This window comes from Pleuronectes platessa, chromosome 3 (assembly GCF_947347685.1).
Source record: "Pleuronectes platessa chromosome 3, fPlePla1.1, whole genome shotgun sequence".
Classification (NCBI taxonomy): Eukaryota; Metazoa; Chordata; class Actinopteri; order Pleuronectiformes; family Pleuronectidae; genus Pleuronectes; species Pleuronectes platessa.
Window position 1 is genome coordinate 18560691 of NC_070628.1, and position 21491 is coordinate 18582181.

Genomic DNA, 21491 nt, shown 5'->3' on the forward strand with positions numbered 1-21491 from the left:
CAGTGTGTTTTTTTTCCCTTGTTCTGCTCACCACATGTTTCATATAATCTCATGTGCATGTTGTTTTTATGAAAACTGCAGCTGGCAACAGTATCTTGCTGAAGCATATTTGACCCTGATGAAAGCTAATCTTTTTCCCCTTTAAAACCAACTAATGTTGATCTTCTGTCAACGTTGATGGGAAAAATCCACTAATGATGCATTTGATTACCTTTTTTCCAGATGTATATTTTGTTAATTTTGTTCTCTGGATTACTGACTAAATTACCTATAGCATGCTGTTACAGCCAATGGTGATTTAAATATGGAGATATGTACTTATAAACTGATGCTCAAGATAATGATTTCATTCAAGAAAATTAAATATGTTATTCGGTAGATGAAATGATTTCATTGAATTCATCTCAATCAGCGAGACATCCCTGTCCTCAAGAAGTTTGATCATATTACACTTGATCAATGCGTTACAACGCTTCTCACATTTACTCTGATCCAGAGACCTTGTGAAAGATTCAAAGGGGGCCCTCCTCTGGATATTGTGTGAACTGCAGGTGTAATCACAGAGGAGGGCGAGGGGAAGGCTATGTAAATTCTACATTCTCACACGTCCTCACATTTCATTCTTTGTCCACAGCCAGCTTGACATGCTTTTTCCCCCACCCTTCAAACACACATTTACCAGAGAAAGCTTCATCGCCTGTGAAGCAAACACATCATTAAAAACAACTGCAGATAGATACACATGATTTAAATCAAACTAAATTACACTATTCCGATTCTTGACGATTAACATCCCTTTCTCCATTAACCAACATCACGTGGTGATATTGAATTTCAGGTTAGATATTGTACAGCATCAAAAAAATAAAAAGGCATACATGCACTGTAAACACAAGGAAATATAAAAAGAGGATGGAGGGATTATTGTCTGTGCGGAGTAGAATCAATGTCTGAAATCTTCCTCAAAAAGCAGCACCCTGCACCAATAAACTCCTCCAAGAGCACCGGGCAGCCGCTGTGATGCATCAGCAGTGATGCACAGGGGCAAAAGAAACAAAAAAACAACCTCTGGGAATAACTTGCTACTTCCCTGAAGCTTAATGTGACTCAAAAGGAACTTTCTCAAAGCACACAACACAGAGCAAAGAGCAAAAAAGGTCTGACTTAAATGGGCACCTTACTGAATCAGGGATTGTGCCTGGATCTTTGTGGCCCCTGATTTAGAAAAGTCTTAGATTAATGGAAAATTCATTGGTCATGTGGCTTCTTCAGCCGGTTTTAATAAGACAAAAGAACATTCTGAAATCAGACAATATAAACAGACATAAATGCACAATTTCGAAAAAAAACTGGATCTTTTATTACTTTGGACACAATTCAATGCAACTCAGTACAATTATTGCAATAATGTGACTGTATACGTCCACGACAAATTCTTCATATTCATTCCATTTTTTATGCAACTACAACAGTGAATCATGTATTTTGCTTCCCTGGACGTGAAGTGTTAGCTAAGCACCCGATTAAAGATTAGTCGTCATTGTTTTTTGGGTTCCTTCACACGTAGAACAGAGAACATGTGGGGTTGTTGATTTTTTAAAAGGGAACATTTCAAGAGTTCTGCGTGTACTCTTCAGTTTATACACCACGTGTATAAACGTCGAGTACAGCGAGATGTCCGCTCCGGAGCACGTCACAATCTCAAAGCACGACTCGTCATCAAACCATCAGAGCTGGGGTGCCATCCCATTGAGCTGGAGGTAAAAGGGCCAAAGCGAACCAGCTTGTTGAGGACGTACTGACTGAAGTAGCTGTTGACTCTCCTGCAGCCAATCAGACATCTTTCCGCTTCAGGTTTACGAGTGCTGAGCGTCTGAAGGGCGACGGTCAGGAAAAAGTGAAGTGCCTGATACTTGAACGTGGTCATGTACACAGATCTATCAGTTCGAACTGGATCGTTGAACTGGAGATATACATTGTGCTTTGCGAGGCTGTAAACATAGAGAGCCATGATCTGTTCTCTGCCCAGGCCCGTGGGCGGCTTCTTTCCCCTACGCTTCCATCGGGGAAATTTTTTGTTTTTGTTTTTTTCTCATTTTCCATGTACTGCTTCTGCACTCTGCACTCAACAGCATCCGGAGCCAGATCCAATGCAGGTTGTCCTTTTAATTCCAATTCGGCAGAGTTCTGCATAACACATAATGAGGGTCAGGACGCAGCAATCACGCTAAAGCAAGGAACCTAACAATATATACACTACCTTTGCAAAAGCTATAGAGATTCCACGCGTCGTTAGCAATGCAGGCCAAACTCCCATCATGGTCATTTATCTTCCTCCAGGAGAGGAAGCTCCACACTCAGAATACCATTTTTTTTGTTGTTGTGATATTGGAACAGGGTCAAAAGGAAATATTTCTCAGGTTTGTTTGGAGTAAAGACTAAGAATATCAGAGAAAGAAATGAAGACTTCTGTTCACATGCTGTGGTGACACTTCACAAAGTAAAGGGAGCTCAGGCTTCTCTCTCACCTGCAGCAGGTTGTTCCAATCAGGGTGAAACAGATTCAAACACTTCCTTTCGTTGTCATGGAAAATAAAGGTCCGTGCATTATATATTGAAGCAGCAGTCAAAGTCTATGAAGAGGCAACATGAGGAGAACATCAGGGAGAGAAGTTTTCAGAGACTGTGAACTATGAAATAAAGCATGACATTAGTCTTAGATAAGAAACGAATAAGATAAGAATAAGTTGGGACAATCATTTATTATCACTACAGGGAAATTTGCTATATTGCAACAGCAAGGAGGACATTCAAAACATTACTAAAAGAGATAAATAAGAAAAGTAACAATATATACACAAGAACATGTACTAAAAATACATACATGTATGTATATATTTATATACACACACATTGTAAACAGATAAAGATTTACAGTGTGGCCAGAGTGGCATAGTTGAATGAGAGCGTGCTGGGTAATAATTTCTCTACAAATGGATCTGTGGCCAAAATATTTTTTATGGACAGCAAAAAATAAACAATTGTGAATTGAAACTGCTCTTTTAGTTTAAACCAGGGGTTCTCAAACTTTTGCAAGCTGGGCCCCCCAAAGCTGTTTAGGGGTAGTTGGGGACCCCCCGCCACCCGCCACCACCGCCCTCAACTACACCACAATAAACAGATAGATAGATAGCTTGGAGACAGTGCTATGCTTGGAGATGGTGGATTGTTGTTGCTGGAGGCCATCACGTTTACCTTTTAAAGAAGTCCACAGGCTTCTTTTTCAAGTCGGGGCGTTTGGTGTCGAGGTGCCTTTTTAATTTGCATGGCTTCATGCTCTCATTTGCCAGCACCTCGGCACACAAAACACACTGAGGACGTTGCTCAGTCAGTGACAGTGAAACCAAACTGCAAATAGCTCTCGTCATATTTGCGAAGCTTTGGCTTCTTCGCAACTGGCGCATCGGTTGCCTGACTTTTACGAATCAGAAACTTGTCCATAGTTGTGTTTGTTTGCTAATACAGTGTGTGTGAAGTTAATAAAGTTCTAATTGCAACGTCGTGGTCTTGTGAGTGTTTGTATGTGTGGCTGTGAGCGACTTGCACACGAATAATGAATAAGGCTGTGCTAGGCAATGGTTCCTAACAAAACGAACAGTACACAATGTAGACAGGGACAGCACAGAATAGTATTCAAGTGCTGGTGTTTTATATGTTGCAACACGGTGGATGATTGAAGATGTAAAGGAAGGTGTTAAGGAGAAAAGGGCTAGCTGCAGTTGGAAGATGTTAGCTAGCTAGAAGGCTAGCTCTTGGGGCTTTGAGCTTTCTAAAAAAGACTGTGGAGCAAATTACTCCTTAGATTAGGAGTGAGTCTTTAAAAAGACTGTTTATAAAGCAATGAATATCTCAATTATAGAGGAAATAAGAGCAATCGCACATACTCTGCAGGGTGTTATCTCAGTGAGGGTGAGCGCTGACCATGCCTGCAGTTACTTTTATACTCAGAAGCGTACGTGCAACTCGCGTTCAAATGATAACACTCCTCTTTTGATTGGTGGATCAGGAACGAAACAGTTTGTGTCAGTCCAGCCCCTAGCATTTCACCACTGAGGGAGCTTTCACTAACCAGTGAAAGGTGGTCGGTCTTTTTTTTTTCAATTTTACATTTTTGTCAATGACATTGCGTCTGTGACATTGCGCCCCCCCCTGGAGAGTGTCCCCACCCCCCCACTTTGAGAACCACTGGTTTAAACAATAAACCACAGCATATACTTTATTACCAAACTGTTTTAATACATAAATGAATTACAATGTCCCACAGTCAGCCTTGTTTCATACAATGAAGTTCATTTATTTGAGTAGCTTTCTTGAGCACCGAGAAATAAATGTTTGAAATGCTAAATATATTAGTTTTAGCCTCTTATCTTTTATCTATTATATACTTTATTTGATTGTATTTTATACTTTTGCTTCTCTTTGTTTTCATTTATAGTGCAGCACTTTGATCAAGATTGTTATTTTAAATGAGCTTTGAAAATAGAATTGACTCGACTAAATTGTTTGTTATTAATATTATTATGATCATTATTAATAATAACAATAATGCACTGGTCATAATATTGCTTTTTGGGATTTTGGGGGAGAACGTGTCACATTAGCGCCGACACTGTTTCACTATCCATCAGCACCAGCAGAGCGCTGCAACCACCAAACACTTGAAGAAATAATAACCATGAGTGTCACACATGCTCACATCGTTGCAGCTCTGCTCCAGTATCAGTTTGTCGAATCCGAAAACGTCTCTGTTAGTCTTTCATTTAGTTTGCAGTTGAGATCTCTCCGTGGCGTTTTGGTGCTGTGGAGCTTGTAGACGACGGTGCACCTCGGGTCATCCGTCAGGACGTCGGTGATCTTGAAAACCTCATAGGGAGGAATCAGTATCTGTCCTTCCGTCCTCGTAGCAGAGTAATATGTCACATCAGCGCTGAAGCATGTAAAGATCTCAAAACAAGACACGTTGCCACTAGCATCAAATGACTGATCAGCTGAAGATGCCAAAGTGAAAGCTCCGAACCGCATGTCGGTGTTAATGACATTGTGGTTGAACTGCCTCCACGTCCTATGATAGGCGCGTCTGCACAATGGCTGATCGCGATGCAGCACCTGGAGGGCATCAGTCAGGTAAAAGTACAAGTAGTGGTACTTGAATCCACGAGTGCTGTACTTGTGTTTCCCTGTTCTCACTGCTGTGTTGAATTCCTGCTGGGTGCGTTTCCCTTCTGTGAACATGTACAGAGCGACAGCGTGGCCTCTTCTCAGGCCCTCGTGTGCAGGCTCCTTTGCATGTCTTTCAGCTGAGGACCTGGCAGAACTGAAGTTTCTGTTGCCCTCCCACTCAAACGTGAAGTACAGGTTGACCAGGTAGGCTGCTTGAGATCGGCAGCCGCCATACATGTCGTCAACGGCATCTGTTGCCATATCCAGAGGTAAAGTCTTGGTGTTCTGCATGGGCGGATAGGAAACAACTGTGTGAGCACAATTAAAGGCTACAGAAGGTTTGTGATGCGGGATTTCTGCTCTTAAACATAAATAAAATCAGAAATAATGTCATCCCACCTCAGCAGGTTGCTGAGGCCACCAAAGAATCAGATATGGGTCATGATACAACATGAGCACCAGCGTCAACAACACACAGAGAGGTGCCCACTTTCTCACTGATCTCATCTTCCACTGTGGCTTTTCCGTCAAACTTCACATCTAAGTGAGAAACAAGAAGAATCAACTTTACTTTGATTTACATGCACAATTTGAATGGTCTGCAAGTAAGAGGAACCTTCTTATTCTCCTCTAACAACACTTGATGGCCGTTTTCTCTTACCTCTCCTCTGCAAAGTGCTCTCAACAGCAGCATGGCGTTCATTTGAGTAATCACAAGGAGAGTGCGGATGCAGTGTCAGCAGGAAAGTCTCCTCTCACAGGATTTACTGGAACAACCACACAGCGCAGACGTTACCTCGGCACCTTCACTCAAAAGTGCAACAAGGGAATCCACATCTGATTTTGCATGTATTGTTTAAACAGACGGATAACAAACTGTTTAACTGACAAAACATATCTTTATGAATGATGTCTTTTGAAGCTTTTGATTTGAAGCATTTCCCCATGTTGTGGGTAAGTATTTAAGTGTGATTTTAACAGTGGTTGCACTTGTAGATCCTGTTTGGCCGCTTTCTCAGAATCTCGGTCAAACATTAACAAAGACGAGTCTTTGAGCCACAAATAACTTTTATATGTGTCATGATGACGGCTCATCCACTTCACCATAGTGCTGCTCACGATGTCCTGTTTTCATTGAGTGATATCAGAATTAGTCCAGGCAAAGTAACTAATTTTGGTGCCAAAAATCAAACTAATTGTAAAATAATTTTTTCCAGCATAGATCATTTCTATGAGGTGTCCAGAACGAAATACTAGAAGTCCAAAGAAATCCTAGTTGAGTAAATATGTTTAATTCTCATCAATGTGTTCCAATAAGGCCAGGCAACAATACACCCCAATAGGGCAATTTTTTTCCTTTACTCCTATCAAAATGAAACTTTACACAATGAAAGTACCCATGTAAAGTAAAAACTAGGACTTTTAGTATGTTGTTCTGGACACCAAATATAAATGATCTATGCTGACATTTTTTTTTTACAATTAGTCGGTCGTAAAACGTTACTTTGCCTGGACTAAATGCAGAGAAGACAGTACTCTCTTTGTTTGTTGTCACCTCTTTGTTCAAAGGGATTTATACTCCGCCCTTTGGAGAGCAGCAGCTGAATGAACAATAACTGGTTCCACCCGAGGTTCCAAAGAAATTCATACCTATTATTATCTCCTAGCATGTGACTGCACTGTACAATAGTTGTCAATCATACTTGTGTCATGAGAGTCCCAGTGACATTTTAACATGTCCTGATAGGAAGTAAAAGCTGTGTTAATTTCAAGTGTCCAAGATCAACATGATAGTGTGATTACAACTAAACACAATAATTAATTTTGTCATTCAAAGCTCAGCTTTTACAACAGGGCGCATATAAAATGGCTCCACTGATGAATGTGTGAAATCTCACTCCTTCAGAATAATAGAGAGAAAAACACACAAGCAAGCCATGAAGCACAAGTTAAGTTTAGTCTTAAACCTGTTTTAGTGTTATATTACATTATATATGTTTTATTTTTAATGTCATAAACATTGTAGAAAAGCCATCATGCCAAGAAACTAGACCAGGAAGACAACCTGGGGCCAAACACCCCTCGCAGAGATAGAGAGTGCAGCCGCTAAGGTCATGCAAGGAAAGAAGTCCTTAAGAAAAGCTGGAAGGGATAGAAGTATTGATAAGACAACCCTCAAAAGATTCATAACGAAAACAGAGAAAGGGGAAGTAAAACCAGTAGCGTGGGGTGCAGTAGCTGAGGCAAAGAGAATATTTACAGGTGAGATGGAGGAGGAGCTTGCCAAACACTTGAAACAACTAGCTGACCAGTTCCATGGCCTTGCTCCAGTTAACCCTTGTGTTGTCCCTGCTTCCCCATGCTGTTTGCTGTGAGCGTTTGGGTAGCGATTTGACAAACGCTTGTTGCGATACCCTGCTTCAAACACACAGACGCACGCGCACACGCACAGCCCGCCACACATCAGCACGCGCACGAAGGGCAATAGAAAAGCGAACAGCCCTTGAAGATATATTTGTCACACCCGCTCCAAGTTGCGCACCGGTGTGACGTAGGACCCCAAGGACCGCCCACGTTGGGGAGTCTCTTCGGCGTGGGTCTCTGCGACCCGAAGGCTCGCGCCGGGGGGGGGGGCTCGCGCTGCCGCTCGCGTCGAGGGCCGTCTCTCCGATCGGGGTCCTCGTGACCCTGAGACTCGCAACGCTGAACTGACACGCTCCCTCCGTTTGTGTAATCGAAACCTGCTCCTGCTCGGTGATGAGAAGAAGAAGAAGAAGAAGAAGAAGAAGAAGAAGAAGAAGAAGACTCTTGCGCAGTAATAACAATAAAAAGAAATACATTTGTATTTGTTTATTTTGTATAGCTGCACGACACATACAAAGATGTAGGGCCAGTGTGTCGTGGGCCCTGTTGCTTGTGGTTACAGTCCTTGTTCCTGGGGTATATCTGACACCTCTTTCTCTTACTCGCTGCGAGCGGGGCTGCCACGGAGGCTGCCACGGAGGCTGCGGCGGCTGCGACGACCTGGGCTACACAGGAGGCCGGACCCTGGGGTTGTTGTTGTTGCTGTTGTTGTTGTGGCTGTTGTTGCTGCAGGGTTAGGCCCGGAGGGGTGGCCGGACGCTCGTGCCGGGTGTCTTCTCGGTCGCTATCAACGTCTCTCAGCTCGGCGGCGGCCGCTTTCACGGCCTTCACGACCGCGGCGAATACACAGTTATAATACACGACATAACAAACATAACGAAAATAATAACAAAAAGAATAACCTCTGAACGGAACCAGTTGCTCGTCCACGGTCACTTCGGGCCCCGGGTTGTAGTGGAGCGGCAGCCTCGCCGCCCAAGCGTCCCAGACCTCTCGCACAGCCGCCAATTTGTCGGAGGCGCGTCTCTCGCGTCTCATCTCGCGGTCGTTGAATCGCAGCAGTCTGGAGTAGGTGTGAAAGACCTTCAGGGGCATCGTGGTGCGGAATATCGCGCGGCCGCTCTCGGCGTCCCACAGGCTGGCGGCTGCCTCGCCCCGAGACCTGTAGACGCCCGCCAAGATCAGCAGCCCCACGTAGGCCCGCAGGTCGGTCGCGTCCATCCCTTTCCAGCCGTCGCCGTATTTCCGACGACCCTCCAGATTAGTCATCTCCAGGACGATGTTCTCTACCGTCGGCGTGACAAACAGGCCGAACGTCGAGACCGCGTCGCTGACGCCGGACGTCGCGTGCGTCATGGGGCCCGGGGAAGGGACCCCGACGGGCGTAGCGAGGAGGTGGAGGTGGAGGTGGAGGTGGAGCGGCCCTCGCGGTGGTACGGCGTCGAGGACCATGTTTTTTCTCCGTTTTTGGACAGGAAGGTCTCTCTTTGCACGAGTCCTTCTCCTCCTCCTCCTACTTCATCTTCATCTTCTTCTTCTTCTTCTTCTTCTTCTTCTTCCAAAGATGTGCACGATGAGGAATCTGCAGCAGCGGCGTCACGCACCGGGTCGTAGTCTTCGTCGCCGCAGACGTCGGAGTCTTCTTCTTCGTCTTCTTCTTCGTCTTCCTCTTCGTCTTCTTCTTCTTCGTCTTCTTCTTCGTCTTCTTCTTCGTCTTCTTCATCTCGGTCCTCTTCCTGTTCGGAGGATTGTCGACAGGGGAACAGCTGTTGGAGAACCTGGTCTCTGGTGAAACGCTCTTGACGTGACATCGCGTGACCTCGTCAGGGAGAACGGCGCGGTGTTGTACCGACTTGTACCCCGGACACATCGTTAGTAACAGCCGTCTAGCAGGACGGGATCTTCGCGACCCTGAGAAGCCGGGCCGGTCCGGCTGTGAACAACAGTGTGACGCGTTGGGGAGTCTCTGCGACCCGAAGGCTCGCGCCGGGGGGCTCGTGCTGCCGCTCGAGTTGACAGCCGTCTCTCCGATTGGGGGTCTCCGTGACCCCGAGACTCGCGAAGCAGGGCCGGTCCGGCTACCCGCGTCGTGTACTCGAGCCTGTTGTTGCTCAGTGACCGTTGAAAATGAAAAAACTATGATACAGTGGCAAAGCATTTTTTTTGTAATCTCTGGCCGCCCACCTTGCGTACTCGAGCCTGTTCTTGCTCGGTGATGCGAAGAACAAGAACAAGAAAAACAAGACGAACAAGCAGCAGCAGCAGCCGAAGAAGAAGAAGAAGAAGAAGAAGAAGAAGAAGAAGAAGAAGAAGACACACTCGAAGACGTAGGGCACGTCTCTTGTCGTTCGGGGTCCCCGTGACCCCGAATGCACGGGCCGCGAGCATCCCCGGCTGCCAGTGTTGTCTGCTGGAGCCTGTTCTTGCTCAGTGATAATACAAATAATAACAAGAAGAAGAAGAAGAAGAAGAAGAAGAAGAAGAAGAAGAAGAAGAAGAAAATGCGGTGGCACACGTTTTAGTCTTTTTTTAAAAATAATTTGTATTGCTGCACACCCCACGCGCGAAGACGGGAGACTGTCACACGCACACAAACACATGCTGGGTCAACCAGACCCTGGGACAACACAAGGGTTAAAATGAATAAGGCGCTCATTCACAAGTCAGAAGTTGTCTAAAAAACTGGTATTCTGTGCCTTCATTTTCATATTGTATGATCAAACAAATAAAACTGTAAAATTATGTATTTTTGTCATTTCATTGTTTTATTCTACTTTAACAAATTATAAAAGAAAAGGAAAATTGTCTCACTTTAACTTTAACTGATACTACAAATGATTTCAAGTTAAATCAACTCAAGTTTTCATGTTCCATTACAATTTTTTTTTAGGGCAACCTATTTCCTCATATTTTCTTAGTAAACTCTACTTATCCGGGCTAACAGTGTGGTCAGATGAGCGGGGACGGTGAGGTTGGAATAATCTCTCAAACTCAGTGTCTAAAAATGATGGCTCTGCTCCACTAGGCCTGAGGATGAATGAGTGACAGTTAGCTGAACGTAACAGCTGAATAATGTCGGTGTTTACATCAGGTTGTTTAGATAGTGGAGATTCTTTTAAACAGAACAAAAGGCCCGACTCGGACCTCAGGAGCCACTACTGTCACACTCTCAACGGTCATGGCACTGAAGTAAAGATTAAGTTAAACATGAAGTAAGAGAAATTATTTTGGATTCCACAGAAGACAACAACATAATCTTATGAAAAGAGCCGGAACGATACATCAGCTGGTCAATATTACTGGCCAGTATGAGCCTTTCACATACACATTGGTATCAGTGTCTGTTTTGCAGATATGAAAACGTTAAACAATTGAGAAAAGATGTATAATAGCTTTACATTCTTTTTCTTTTACATGAAGAAATTATATACATTTTCTTAACTCAAATTACATTTATTTGATTGAAGTCTTTTTCTTTTTATTCATTCATTAATTACATTTATGGAATCCCTGAAATCAATCACCTCTTCAGAAAGAGAATATTTTTTGTTCGAGCCAACAATTTTGCCCTGGACCTCACCCAGAGTGTTGACATGCAGACAACAGTCAACTGCTCTCCCGGTGCTCCACCCACTGCTACATCTCCACCTGCTTTCACAGCTTCACTACCTGCACCACCACACTGTAGATGAGTTCATGAAGGGCTCACATAAGTACATGGTGTAATTTTACTTGAAGTAAAATTGTGTGCCTGAGTGTCCATTTACTTTTTGTGTCTTTGAATGATGCGTAAAGTTTTGTTGCATTTATTTTTCTCATCCCTTTGCAGTAATGTTTGTAGGTATCACACAATCTCGTGTATCTACCAAAACTTGCATCCATATAAATATTGAATTGGGTTTGTGGTTTTTCACAGGAGGTTTCATTCAAGAGTCTTATTGAATAGAAACACTCCACCAAGCAAAAACAACACAGAACTGAAATATGTTAAGAAACACAAGTTAAAAAACAGAAATGTTATTGTTTAATAACAGACTTTTCCTTGACTAATCCCAGTTATTCCCTTGATTATTTATCAAGGGACTGCGAATTGGAGGAGCAATTTGACACACAGAGGTTTTCAAACCTTAAACCAAAAGTCAAGGACAACCTACCTCTGTAGTGTGCAGCTGAGTCGACAGGTGAACTAGATTGTTGTTCTTCAGCAGCTCAAGGCTGGAGTACGGCCCCAGTGACTCAACCTGAGACAGACCTTCATCTAGAGAGGATGCTGTTTGCTGAACAGAGAGGCTGATACAGAGAACATGCACCATGTTAATCAGGTTTGACTTTAACATGGAACATACCACAGCAAATTAACCTTGAGATTAACAGTGTGGCTTTTTATATGATGCATTAAATGCAGCTGGTTACGGTGAGTCAGTGGTTCGTACCTCACTGGTATAGAGAATATAAATTTGAGAGGCAAAACAATCCGATGCCTAAAGCCATACCTCCTGCAGTTTCACACAATCGCTCTAAGAATCCAGGATTAAAATTAACATATACACGCCTCTGCCGGTTTAGCCCTGCACCTGAAAAATGACAACAAGCAAACAAAGTTGAATATCTGCAAGGATCTGAAACACAACTTGACCAAAACTACTTGAGGAATGAGGTCTATTATTTACAAATGCATAAAAAAGTCTGATTATTCTCGATTAATTAATTTGACTACCTGCTTTTTGACTCTGCCTGGATTTATGACTTTGGATTTTGCCTTATCCCTGAATGGACAATTAAACTAAAGTTTTATTTTTATACTTTAGCTTGCTGTCTTCCGGATCTGGAAGATATCGTTCATCGTCCCTGTGCCCAGGACGGAGCGTCCCAGTGCTGCAAACGACTTCGGACCGGTGTTTTTAATGTCACCTTTTAGAGGATTGTCCCACTGCACCTCAGGCCCAAAGAATGAACAAATTGCTCATGAACACAACTCTGACCTCATCTCTATACTTTCTTCTTTTTTTTAAATAGCCTTGTGTAGTATATATAGAATTATCCCTACATTTGTATATATTTCTATAATTACTCATATTTTTTGTCTTACTATATTTTCCACTTGAGCTGCTACTTTCTTTATAAACCTCGACCTGCAGAGATGGAGAGCCCCTGTTCTCCACCATTTTAGACCTACTCATGCAAGAGTTCGAAACCCACTAAGATAATTACACTGAACATCTAGTATTCAATCTAACATCATCCAGGCAGAACATTAATTCCAGCACTCTATCACAGACAACTAAATATACTGGTGGCATAGGGAACAGCTTTAAGTAGCACTTTATATCTCCACTCAGATTTCCATGGCTGTGCCCAAACAAAGGTCAACAAAAGCTCTTCAAGTTTATGTTTCCTTGAAAAAACACAAAACATCTGTATAAAGTAAAAGAAAATCCTATCTATATCTATATCTACATAGATATAGATGCAAATATCAGTGTAAGACATTTTATAGAAGAGAATAAAAATGTCATATATATAGAGTCTGACATATGCATACCTGGAAAACCATGAGAACCAAACTGGTGGTGCATGCACAGGCCTACAATATGGCGACGCCCGCGAGCTAGTTCTGGCAGGCAACTCGAGCTGCGCTGCGCCAATCACATGACATACATCATGTGACATACATCATGTGATATACCTCAATCTCCACAACCATCTATAATACACACCCACCTTATCAGGTGGTCTATTTAACCAGAGGGACATTTCCCATCAACCCCTCTTGCTCGCACTGCTGCTGCAGTATGGCTACCTGTTGCTTCAGCGTCTCAGCCGTTGACCAAGTGACCGTTGTTCCTCCGTGGGTCGTTGTCTCTCTCAATCCGAGTGATTCCTCCTCCGAAAAAGTTCGCTTTATTTCCGAAATTTCGGCTCGGTCCTTCAAGATTCACTACGTGTGAATCGGACGTCAAGCGTCTGCGCCACGATTCCCGCGGGCCTCTCGGCGCGCACCACATCCTGGAGGAGCTGCGCACCCGAAGCGTTTAATTCATCCGGTCTGAGCCACGAGTTAGTTTCAACTACTTCTTGACTGAAGGCGGCTCCGCGAGGCCGAACAAACGCTGGTGGCAGCGTCACTGACGGCAGCTTCGCTGACGGATTCTTCCCGGGACATCTCTGCTCGACCAACTTCTCCCTCACCACGGGATGTTGTCCCTCGGAGGCAGAGGAAGCGCGCCTGGATCCGCTGGGGCTTTCATCCTGTCTCCTCTGCTGAATGAAGTCTGCACTGAACGTTATGAATGAAACAATTCAGTCTCGAATCACACGCCATCTTCCCTGCACGTGATGTAAACAAAACTACGGTACCGGCTCGTGCTATAGTACTTCCTGGTACGTCACTCCAGCAGGATTGTGGGAGTTGTAGTCCAATCTCCAGCCATGGGTTTGAAGCTCCTGTCTCCTGACAACAGTACCTTTCCCAAAGGAATCAAATGCTAGCAGGTAATATGTTTTGTTATTCCGGAAACATTCAATTATATAATATAATATATATCCGGGTAGAGTGGTCTTCCTCCAACCAAAGGTTGGGGTTCAATCTTGTGCAAGATACTGAACCCTCAAATGGGCCCTCATAGATGTTGGATGCAATAATTGTAAATAACTTGTATATATGACTTTCTTATGACTTCTGGCATGCGATGATTTCGCAACGGACGTGCCATGTGCTATATTTGTCGCATTGCACATGCCCGAGTTTCAGGGATAGGAAGGGAGCGAGATGGCTCACTCCTCAGCTACTACCATCAGCACCTCCGGTAAAACAAAGTTTATTACAGCTGCGCGAATAACACGCGCTATGAGGTAACTAACAAATGATCGAATATTAAATTCGCGGGCAACTATTTTGTCTTCAGATTGTCGACTACAATCTGGTGCACTTTGAGGAAGTAAATATGTCAGAATCTACTGTTGGTGGTCATAATCTACTTGTGGTGTGAGAAACAGTTCATAGACACACTGAGCAGTACCCGGGTTTTTCCTTTCCGCAGATGAACGTCTTGGCGATGTCCGACTCGGGAAACCTTCTTTGAAAATTTCTGAACATCTTTCATTGGATGTGAGAGAGTGGTGGTTTACTGTTGTGTCAAGACACCACAACACTTCTGTGCGCAGCATTGTCGTAAGGCCTGCATGATTATGGCCAAAATCATAATTACGATTATTTAGATTAATATCATGATTATTCATACATTTTAGGAACAATATATTTTTTATAGCGTTTTTATGTTTAAATGCACAAGAACACTGCTTTCACTTCCATGTTGTGCTACATTCCAGCTAATGTACACATCTTTCATTAGGCCCTGGGAAATCGACTCTCCTGTCGGTTCTTATGGGAAAAATGACGTCTGTAAGCATCGCATCTTCATTGCAAATTACAATCGATGCAGTGAATTGTCAGGGACATGTACGGCTCCATTGTTGTGCTTGATCATTGCTCACAGTATTTATGGGACACCAGTCTGTGGCCAAATGAAATGCGATCGCATCCGTTATTCCAGTGTGTCTTCGGGAAGGGGATGGATACGCGTCGCACCATGCATAGTCGTTTATGGTTTTCTTTGTTGACGTTGGACATGGACGGAGATTCAGGGAGGGAATGTTAGCTTTGGCCTTGATGCACTTGTTGTACTATGGTTTTGGGTTGTTTTTTTCAGGTGGTTAAATAAGGTAGTTGTATTGCTATGCGGCGCAAACACAACTCTAAACGTACTCTGGCATGATTTGTTCTTGGTTATCATCACTTGCCCTAAATTCCAAAACTACCAAACAACGGATGATGACCCTTTTCGAAGGACTAGCTCCTCGCCTTCTGCTCCTGATAATTGATTTACCTTTCACACGACACCGTGATGGCTACTCTCTGTCTCTACTCTTCTAAGAAATACCGGAACTGGCTGCAGACAAAACGTTTGTTCTGGCTACCGCTGCAGGGTGGGTGCATGACAACTCCCATCTTGTTCTCCCTCTGGTGGTTAGCGAATGTTAGTCGAAAAAGCGCTTGATTGGATATGTAGCAAAGCACGCATTTTAAATGTCAATATCGCTGACGATCATGCAATTCGATTAATTGTGCAGCCCTAGTTGTCGTGGCTCCCATTGTCACTCTGAGGTCTGTTGAAGCAGAGGGAAAAAATAAATTGTTGCATTTCAGGTGGTTTGCTGGACTTAGAGTGTTAAATTATGGGGTATAGGTTGCCATGTGCCAAGTTCACAATATATTCTCCTACAGCCAGGGCAGTTGGGGGGAACCTCACCAGGCAGTATATAGTCTCCCGCGACAATGTGCCTACAGCGAATGACCACACCACGGGGGTGCATGGTGCGCATCACAGTTTCACAGGTAGCATATTCTCCTGCAGGCATGCGCCATGGAGAATGGCCCCACCACGGCGGTGAATGGCGCACATAATCAGTTTCACAAGGTAGCATATTCTCCTGCAGGCATGCGCCTATGGAGAATAGCCACACCGCAGTGGCGTGGAACACATAACAGGCTCACTAGGTAGCATATTCTCCAGCAGGCATGCGCCTATGGAGAATAGCCACACCGCAGTGGCGTGGATCACATAACAGGCTCACCAGGTAGCATATTCTCCAGCAGGCATGCGCCTATGGAGAATAGCCACACCGCAGTGGCGTGGATCACATAACAGGCTCACTAGGTAGCATATTCTCCAGCAGGCATGCGCCTATGGAGAATAGCCACACCGCAGTGGCGTGGAACACATAACAGGCTCACTAGGTAGCATATTCTCCAGCAGGCATGCGCCTATGGAGAAAAGCCACACCGCAGTGGCGTGGAACACATAACAGGCTCACCAGGTAGCATATTCTCCAGCAGGCATGCGCCTATGGAGAATAGCCACACCGCAGTGGCGTGGAACACATAACCGGCTCACCAGGTAGCATATTCTCCAGCAGGCATGCGCCTATGGAGAATAGCCCCACCGCAGTGGCGTGGAACACATAACAGGCTCACTAGGTAGCATATTCTCCAGCAGGCATGCGCCTATGGAGAATAGCCACACCGCAGTGGCGTGGAACACATAACAGGCTCACTAGGTAGCATATTCTCCAGCAGGCATGCGCCTATGGAGAATAGCCACACCGCAGTGGCGTGGAACACATAACAGGCTCACTAGGTAGCATATTCTCCAGCAGGCATGCGCCTATGGAGAATAGCCACAACGCAGTGGCGTGGAACACATAACAGGCTCACTGGGTAGCATATTTTCCAGCAGGCATGCGCCTATGGAGAATAGCCACACCGCAGTGGCGTGGAACACATAACAGGCTCACTGGGTAGCATATTCTCCAGCAGGCATGCGCCTATGGAGAATAGCCACACCGCAGTGGCGTGGAACACATAACAGGCTCAATGGGTAGCATATTTTCCAGCAGGCATGCGCCTATGGAGAATGGCCACACCGCGGCGTTGAATGGCGCACACATAACAGATACCGATTCATCCGTCAGGCTCCAAATCTGTGCAGTGTTGGGGGGTTACAGTATTAGCTCATCACTCCCATCATTCCTGTGTTAGCATATGGGGAGTGATTAAGTTGGAGCCTAGACGCCAAACACAAACCTGTTCTACTGTGAATAATAAATATCGTAATAAATAAGATAAATAATCAAACGTGAGTTGTCTGACTGAAATGGAGTGAAGCCAGCGAGCTAGCTCTGGCAGGCAACTCGAGCTGTGCTGCTTCAGTCATGTGCCATACATCAGGTGACATAAATCATGTGACATATATCAGGTGACATACTTCACTTGCCACAATAAGCCACAGCACTCATCCACCGCATTAGGCGGTCTGTTTAAGCAGAGGGAAATCCCATCTGTCCAACCATACCCGAGCGTCTTGACCCCATGGTATTCATCCAATTCCTACAGAGCAGTGAATAGATCAAGAACCAATAACCTTATCATGTGTCAATGCTGCTACAATAGAAAAGCTATGAATCCTCAATGATGACAGTCTTACCTAACATTTACCTTGGCTTTATATTTCCTTATTACTGAATTGTTGTCAAGGTGAGTCAGAGTATACGATAATGGAAGCAGTCTAATAGGAAATCTGACAAGGACGCTTATTTAATCCTCTACATGACCTTATCCTCTCTAGTCTTAGAAGAACACATGTTCACAACAAGTCTGATAGATCTTGTCGAGACTTCTGAATTATCATTGTTAAGAATAATACTGCTTTCTGTTCTTTCTCCTCTATGATCAAACGCTTGCATCCCTCTTCAACCAATCAATGGTCGAAAATGCATGACGAGATCTCCTCAAAGCTTCGCCATCCCTGCCAGAGCTGAGGCCTAACACCTGGATGCTGTCCCCGCACTCACTATGATATGGCACCGCTAGGACTGCAACACTCCATCATCAATGCTACTCATGCTATGTTGGACACCACAAGAAGGAATATTGACTCTCAAACATCATCTGCAGCCTTGATGTTTTAATATGTAATCTCCGCTGCATAAATCCTTTGTTGCATGTCAGATCTTGGGATCCATCACGTCTCTGCATCCGGGGTAGTCCCAGGCATGTTTCAGCGCGCCTTCATCCCCTCAAATGGTGACGATACAATGCGAACGATGCCAAGGGATTCATTGCACCCTTGCCGTGGCATACATCTGTTCCTGTCCATCCTGGGAGAGGGATCCCTCACTTGTGGCTCTCTCTGAGGTTTCTACATTTTCCCCTGTTTATTGGGGTTTTTTGGTAGTTTTTCCTTAATCTTGTCGAGGGTTAAGGACAGGATGTCGCATTTGTTAAGCCCGATGAAACGAATCATGTTTTGAATATTGGCGATACAAACAAAACATGTGAGTGAATCATTTGTATGTGCTTTGCAGACTGATTATTTTATTGCATTTCAGGTGGTTTGCTGGGCTTAAAGGGGAGATTCCGGTGCATATGTTGCCATGTGCCAAGTTCACTATATTCCCGTATAGGGAACCTCACCAGGTAGTATATTCCCCCGCAGACAATTTGGCTACAGCGAATGACCACACCGCGGCGGTGAATGGCTCACATAACAGTTTCACTAGTTAGCATATTCTCCTGCAGGCTAATGCCCCTACAGAGAATGGCCACACCGCAGCGGTGAATGGCGCACTAATAGCAGATACCGATCCGTACGTCAGGCTCTGACTATGTGCAGTTTTGGGGGGTTACAAGTATTTGCTCATCACTCCCATCATTCCTGTGTAATCATATGGGGGGAGTGATTAAGTTGGAGACTAGACGACAAACACTAAATCTGTTGTAATAAATATATTACATGATCAAACGTGAGTTGTCTGACAGAAATATGGCGACGCCTGCGAGCTAGTTCTGGCAGGCAACTCGAAGCTGCGCTGCGCCAATCACGTGACATACATCATGTGACATACATCATGTGATATACCTCAATCTCCACAACCATCTATAATACACACCCACCTTATCAGGTGGTCTATTTAACCAGAGGGACATTTCCCATCAACCCCTCTTGCTCGCACTGCTGCTGCAGTATGGCTACCTGTTGCTTCAGTCCCTCCACCACCCCAGCATCCACCTGTAGGCCCAGCATCCACCTGTAGGCTCCAATGGGGGGTTACAAGTATTTGCTCATCACTCCCATCATTCCTGTGTAATCATATGGGGGAGTGATTAAGTTGGAGCCTAGACGCCAAACACTAAATCTGTTGTAATAAATATATTACATGATCAAACGTGAGTTGTCTGACAGAACTGTGGTTCCTTGACTCTTGATTGTGTACATTTGGAACCGTTCTCCAGCTCAGCAGGAGAATGTATCTGATACACTTTCTTGTGCTTTCTTGTGAATTTCCTCTACGGAGAATAAATTAAGGTACATCTTATCTTACCTTAAATACATCAACATATGCAAGAATTTTAGTTTTTTATCGTTTTATTCGGTGCGATAATATCATTGTGAGGACATAATTTTTTTTTTATGATGTTTTGAAATCAAATTGTAAATCCCTCCATTAACATTGACAGTCCTCACAGCAGGTGAAGACGGTAAAGTCAGCTCAGTTGCTAGGGGATGTTGGCGCCGCGGACTTCTTCCACCTCCTTAACAACCCCAGGTGGCGGACTCTCTTCCACGAAAAAGCTTTCTTTTGTTTCTCTGTCTTCTCAGGCAGCCCCGTCTCCTTGGGTTTGGGATCAGGGAGTACATTGGAGAGAGACTCGTCCTCAGTGAGCTCAGTTCTAGAAACATAAGGTGTATGTCTTTGGAAGACCTCATCAGAAGTAATGCTGAGCCTCTTCAGCTTATTTAGGAGAACATTGTTCTTTTTCTTCTCCTCCCAGAGCTCGCTGTTGAACTTCTCCTGGTTGGTTGCACGACTTTGGCAGACGTCGTGATAAGAACCTTTGAGATTCTTCAGCTCAACTTTGAGATCGCCATTCTTCCTCTTCTCCTCATCGAGCTTGATGATGAACTTCCCCTGTTTGGTTTCATGACTTCTGCAGACCTAAAGATCGATTATTTTCGTCAGCTCTTCTCGGAGAACATTCTTCTTCTTCTTCTTCTCCTCCTGGAGCTCGGTGATGAACTTCTTCCGGTTTGTTGTAAGACTTTGGCAGACCTCTCGATAAGAAGAATTTCGTTTTTTCAGCTCTTCTGTGAGAACTTTCTTCTTCTTCTCCTCCTCCTGGAGCTCGGTGTTGAACTTCTCCCGGCTGGTTGTTTGAAGTTGGCAGTCCTTGTGAAAAGAAGATTTGAGCTTCTCCAGCTTCTCTTGGAGAACATTCTTCTTCTTCTTCTTCTTCTTCAGTTCCTCCTGTAAGTTGATGATTAACTTCTCCTGGCCGACCTTGTGATGAGAAATTTTGAGCTCCTGCAGCTCTTCTTGGAGATTGTTATTTTTCGTCTTTTCCTCCTGGAACTTGGTGTTGAAATTGTCCTGGTTGGTTGTTTGACTTTGACAGATATTATGATAAGAAGCTTTGAGCTTCTCCAGCTCTTCTTGGAGAATGTTGTTCTTCAACTTCTCCTCCTGGAGATCGCTGTTCAACTCCTCCTGGTTTGTTGTGTGACATTGGTAGAAAACATCACAGGACGCTATGAGGATCTGCATCTCTTCCTGGAGAATATTGCTTTTATCCTTCTCCAACTGAACCTCATTGTTTAACCTCTCCTGGTTGATGATGTATGCCACCTTCAGCTCCACATAATCTTTCTGAAGATCTTTTTTGTTCTTCCTCTTGATTGTGTTGTTCAGCTGAGAGGCGATCTTTGTGGCGCTGAGGGCTTCTGCAATGCTATACTTTTGTAACGGCTCCAGCTCTTGCTTTGTTTCCTTTCCTCTGTTAATGGACATTTCGTTCAGCTTTTTCTGTCGAAACAGCTCTTGTTTGTGCTCCTCCAACTTTTGGCTCAGTTGGATCCTCCAGTGGTACTCTGTACTAAGGTTGGCATTCTCCTTGGCCAGCTGGTCTATGAGGTAGCTTATTTGTTGAGACATACAAATAAAGTTCTGCTGTATAGTTGCTAGGGCTTGACTAGTCCCCATGTTTTGGTGAAAAAAAACTTCCATCAAAAATGTCTCTCATTAAAAACAAATTATCCTGGATTGACCTTCCTGGTACACAATAAGATTGGTCAGCACTAATAAATACTTCCATAAAAACCTTGAGTCTATTTGCTAAAACCTTAGATAAAACCTTATAGTTAGTTAGTGCCTGTAGCACCCCTGCTGGGGTATAGGCCGTCGACAAGGGACCTCCAGAGTTCACGGTCGCTGGCGTTCTTTTCTATCTGCGACCAGGTGCCTCCCAGTCTCTTTGTGTCTGCCTGAAGGTCCCGGCGCCAGGTGTTTTTAGG

At 44.3% G+C, this 21491-nt stretch overlaps 1 protein-coding gene across 1 annotated transcript; it reads right to left on the bottom strand.

Moving 5' to 3' along the window:
* Nucleotides 1–4257: 4257 nt before the first annotated feature.
* Nucleotides 4258–6173, bottom strand: LOC128437003 (ecto-ADP-ribosyltransferase 4). The gene is made up of 3 exons (XM_053418968.1): nt 5882–6173; nt 5620–5760; nt 4258–5505 (listed from the first exon to the last, which is right to left on the bottom strand). The coding sequence occupies exons 2-3, from the start codon at nt 5725–5727 to the stop codon at nt 4780–4782; spliced, it is 834 nt and encodes a 277-aa protein (XP_053274943.1). The 5' UTR covers nt 5728–5760; nt 5882–6173; the 3' UTR covers nt 4258–4779.
* Nucleotides 6174–21491: the final 15318 nt, after the last annotated feature.

Coding starts and splice junctions, on each gene's coding strand:
- LOC128437003 (XM_053418968.1), bottom strand. CDS start 5,727: ATGAGATCAGTGAGAAAGTGGGCACCTCTCTGTGTGTTGTTGACGCTG. Junction 5,506..5,619: donor GGCCTCAGCAACCTGCTGAG/GTGGGATGACAT, acceptor CCGCCCATGCAG/AACACCAAGACTTTACCTCT.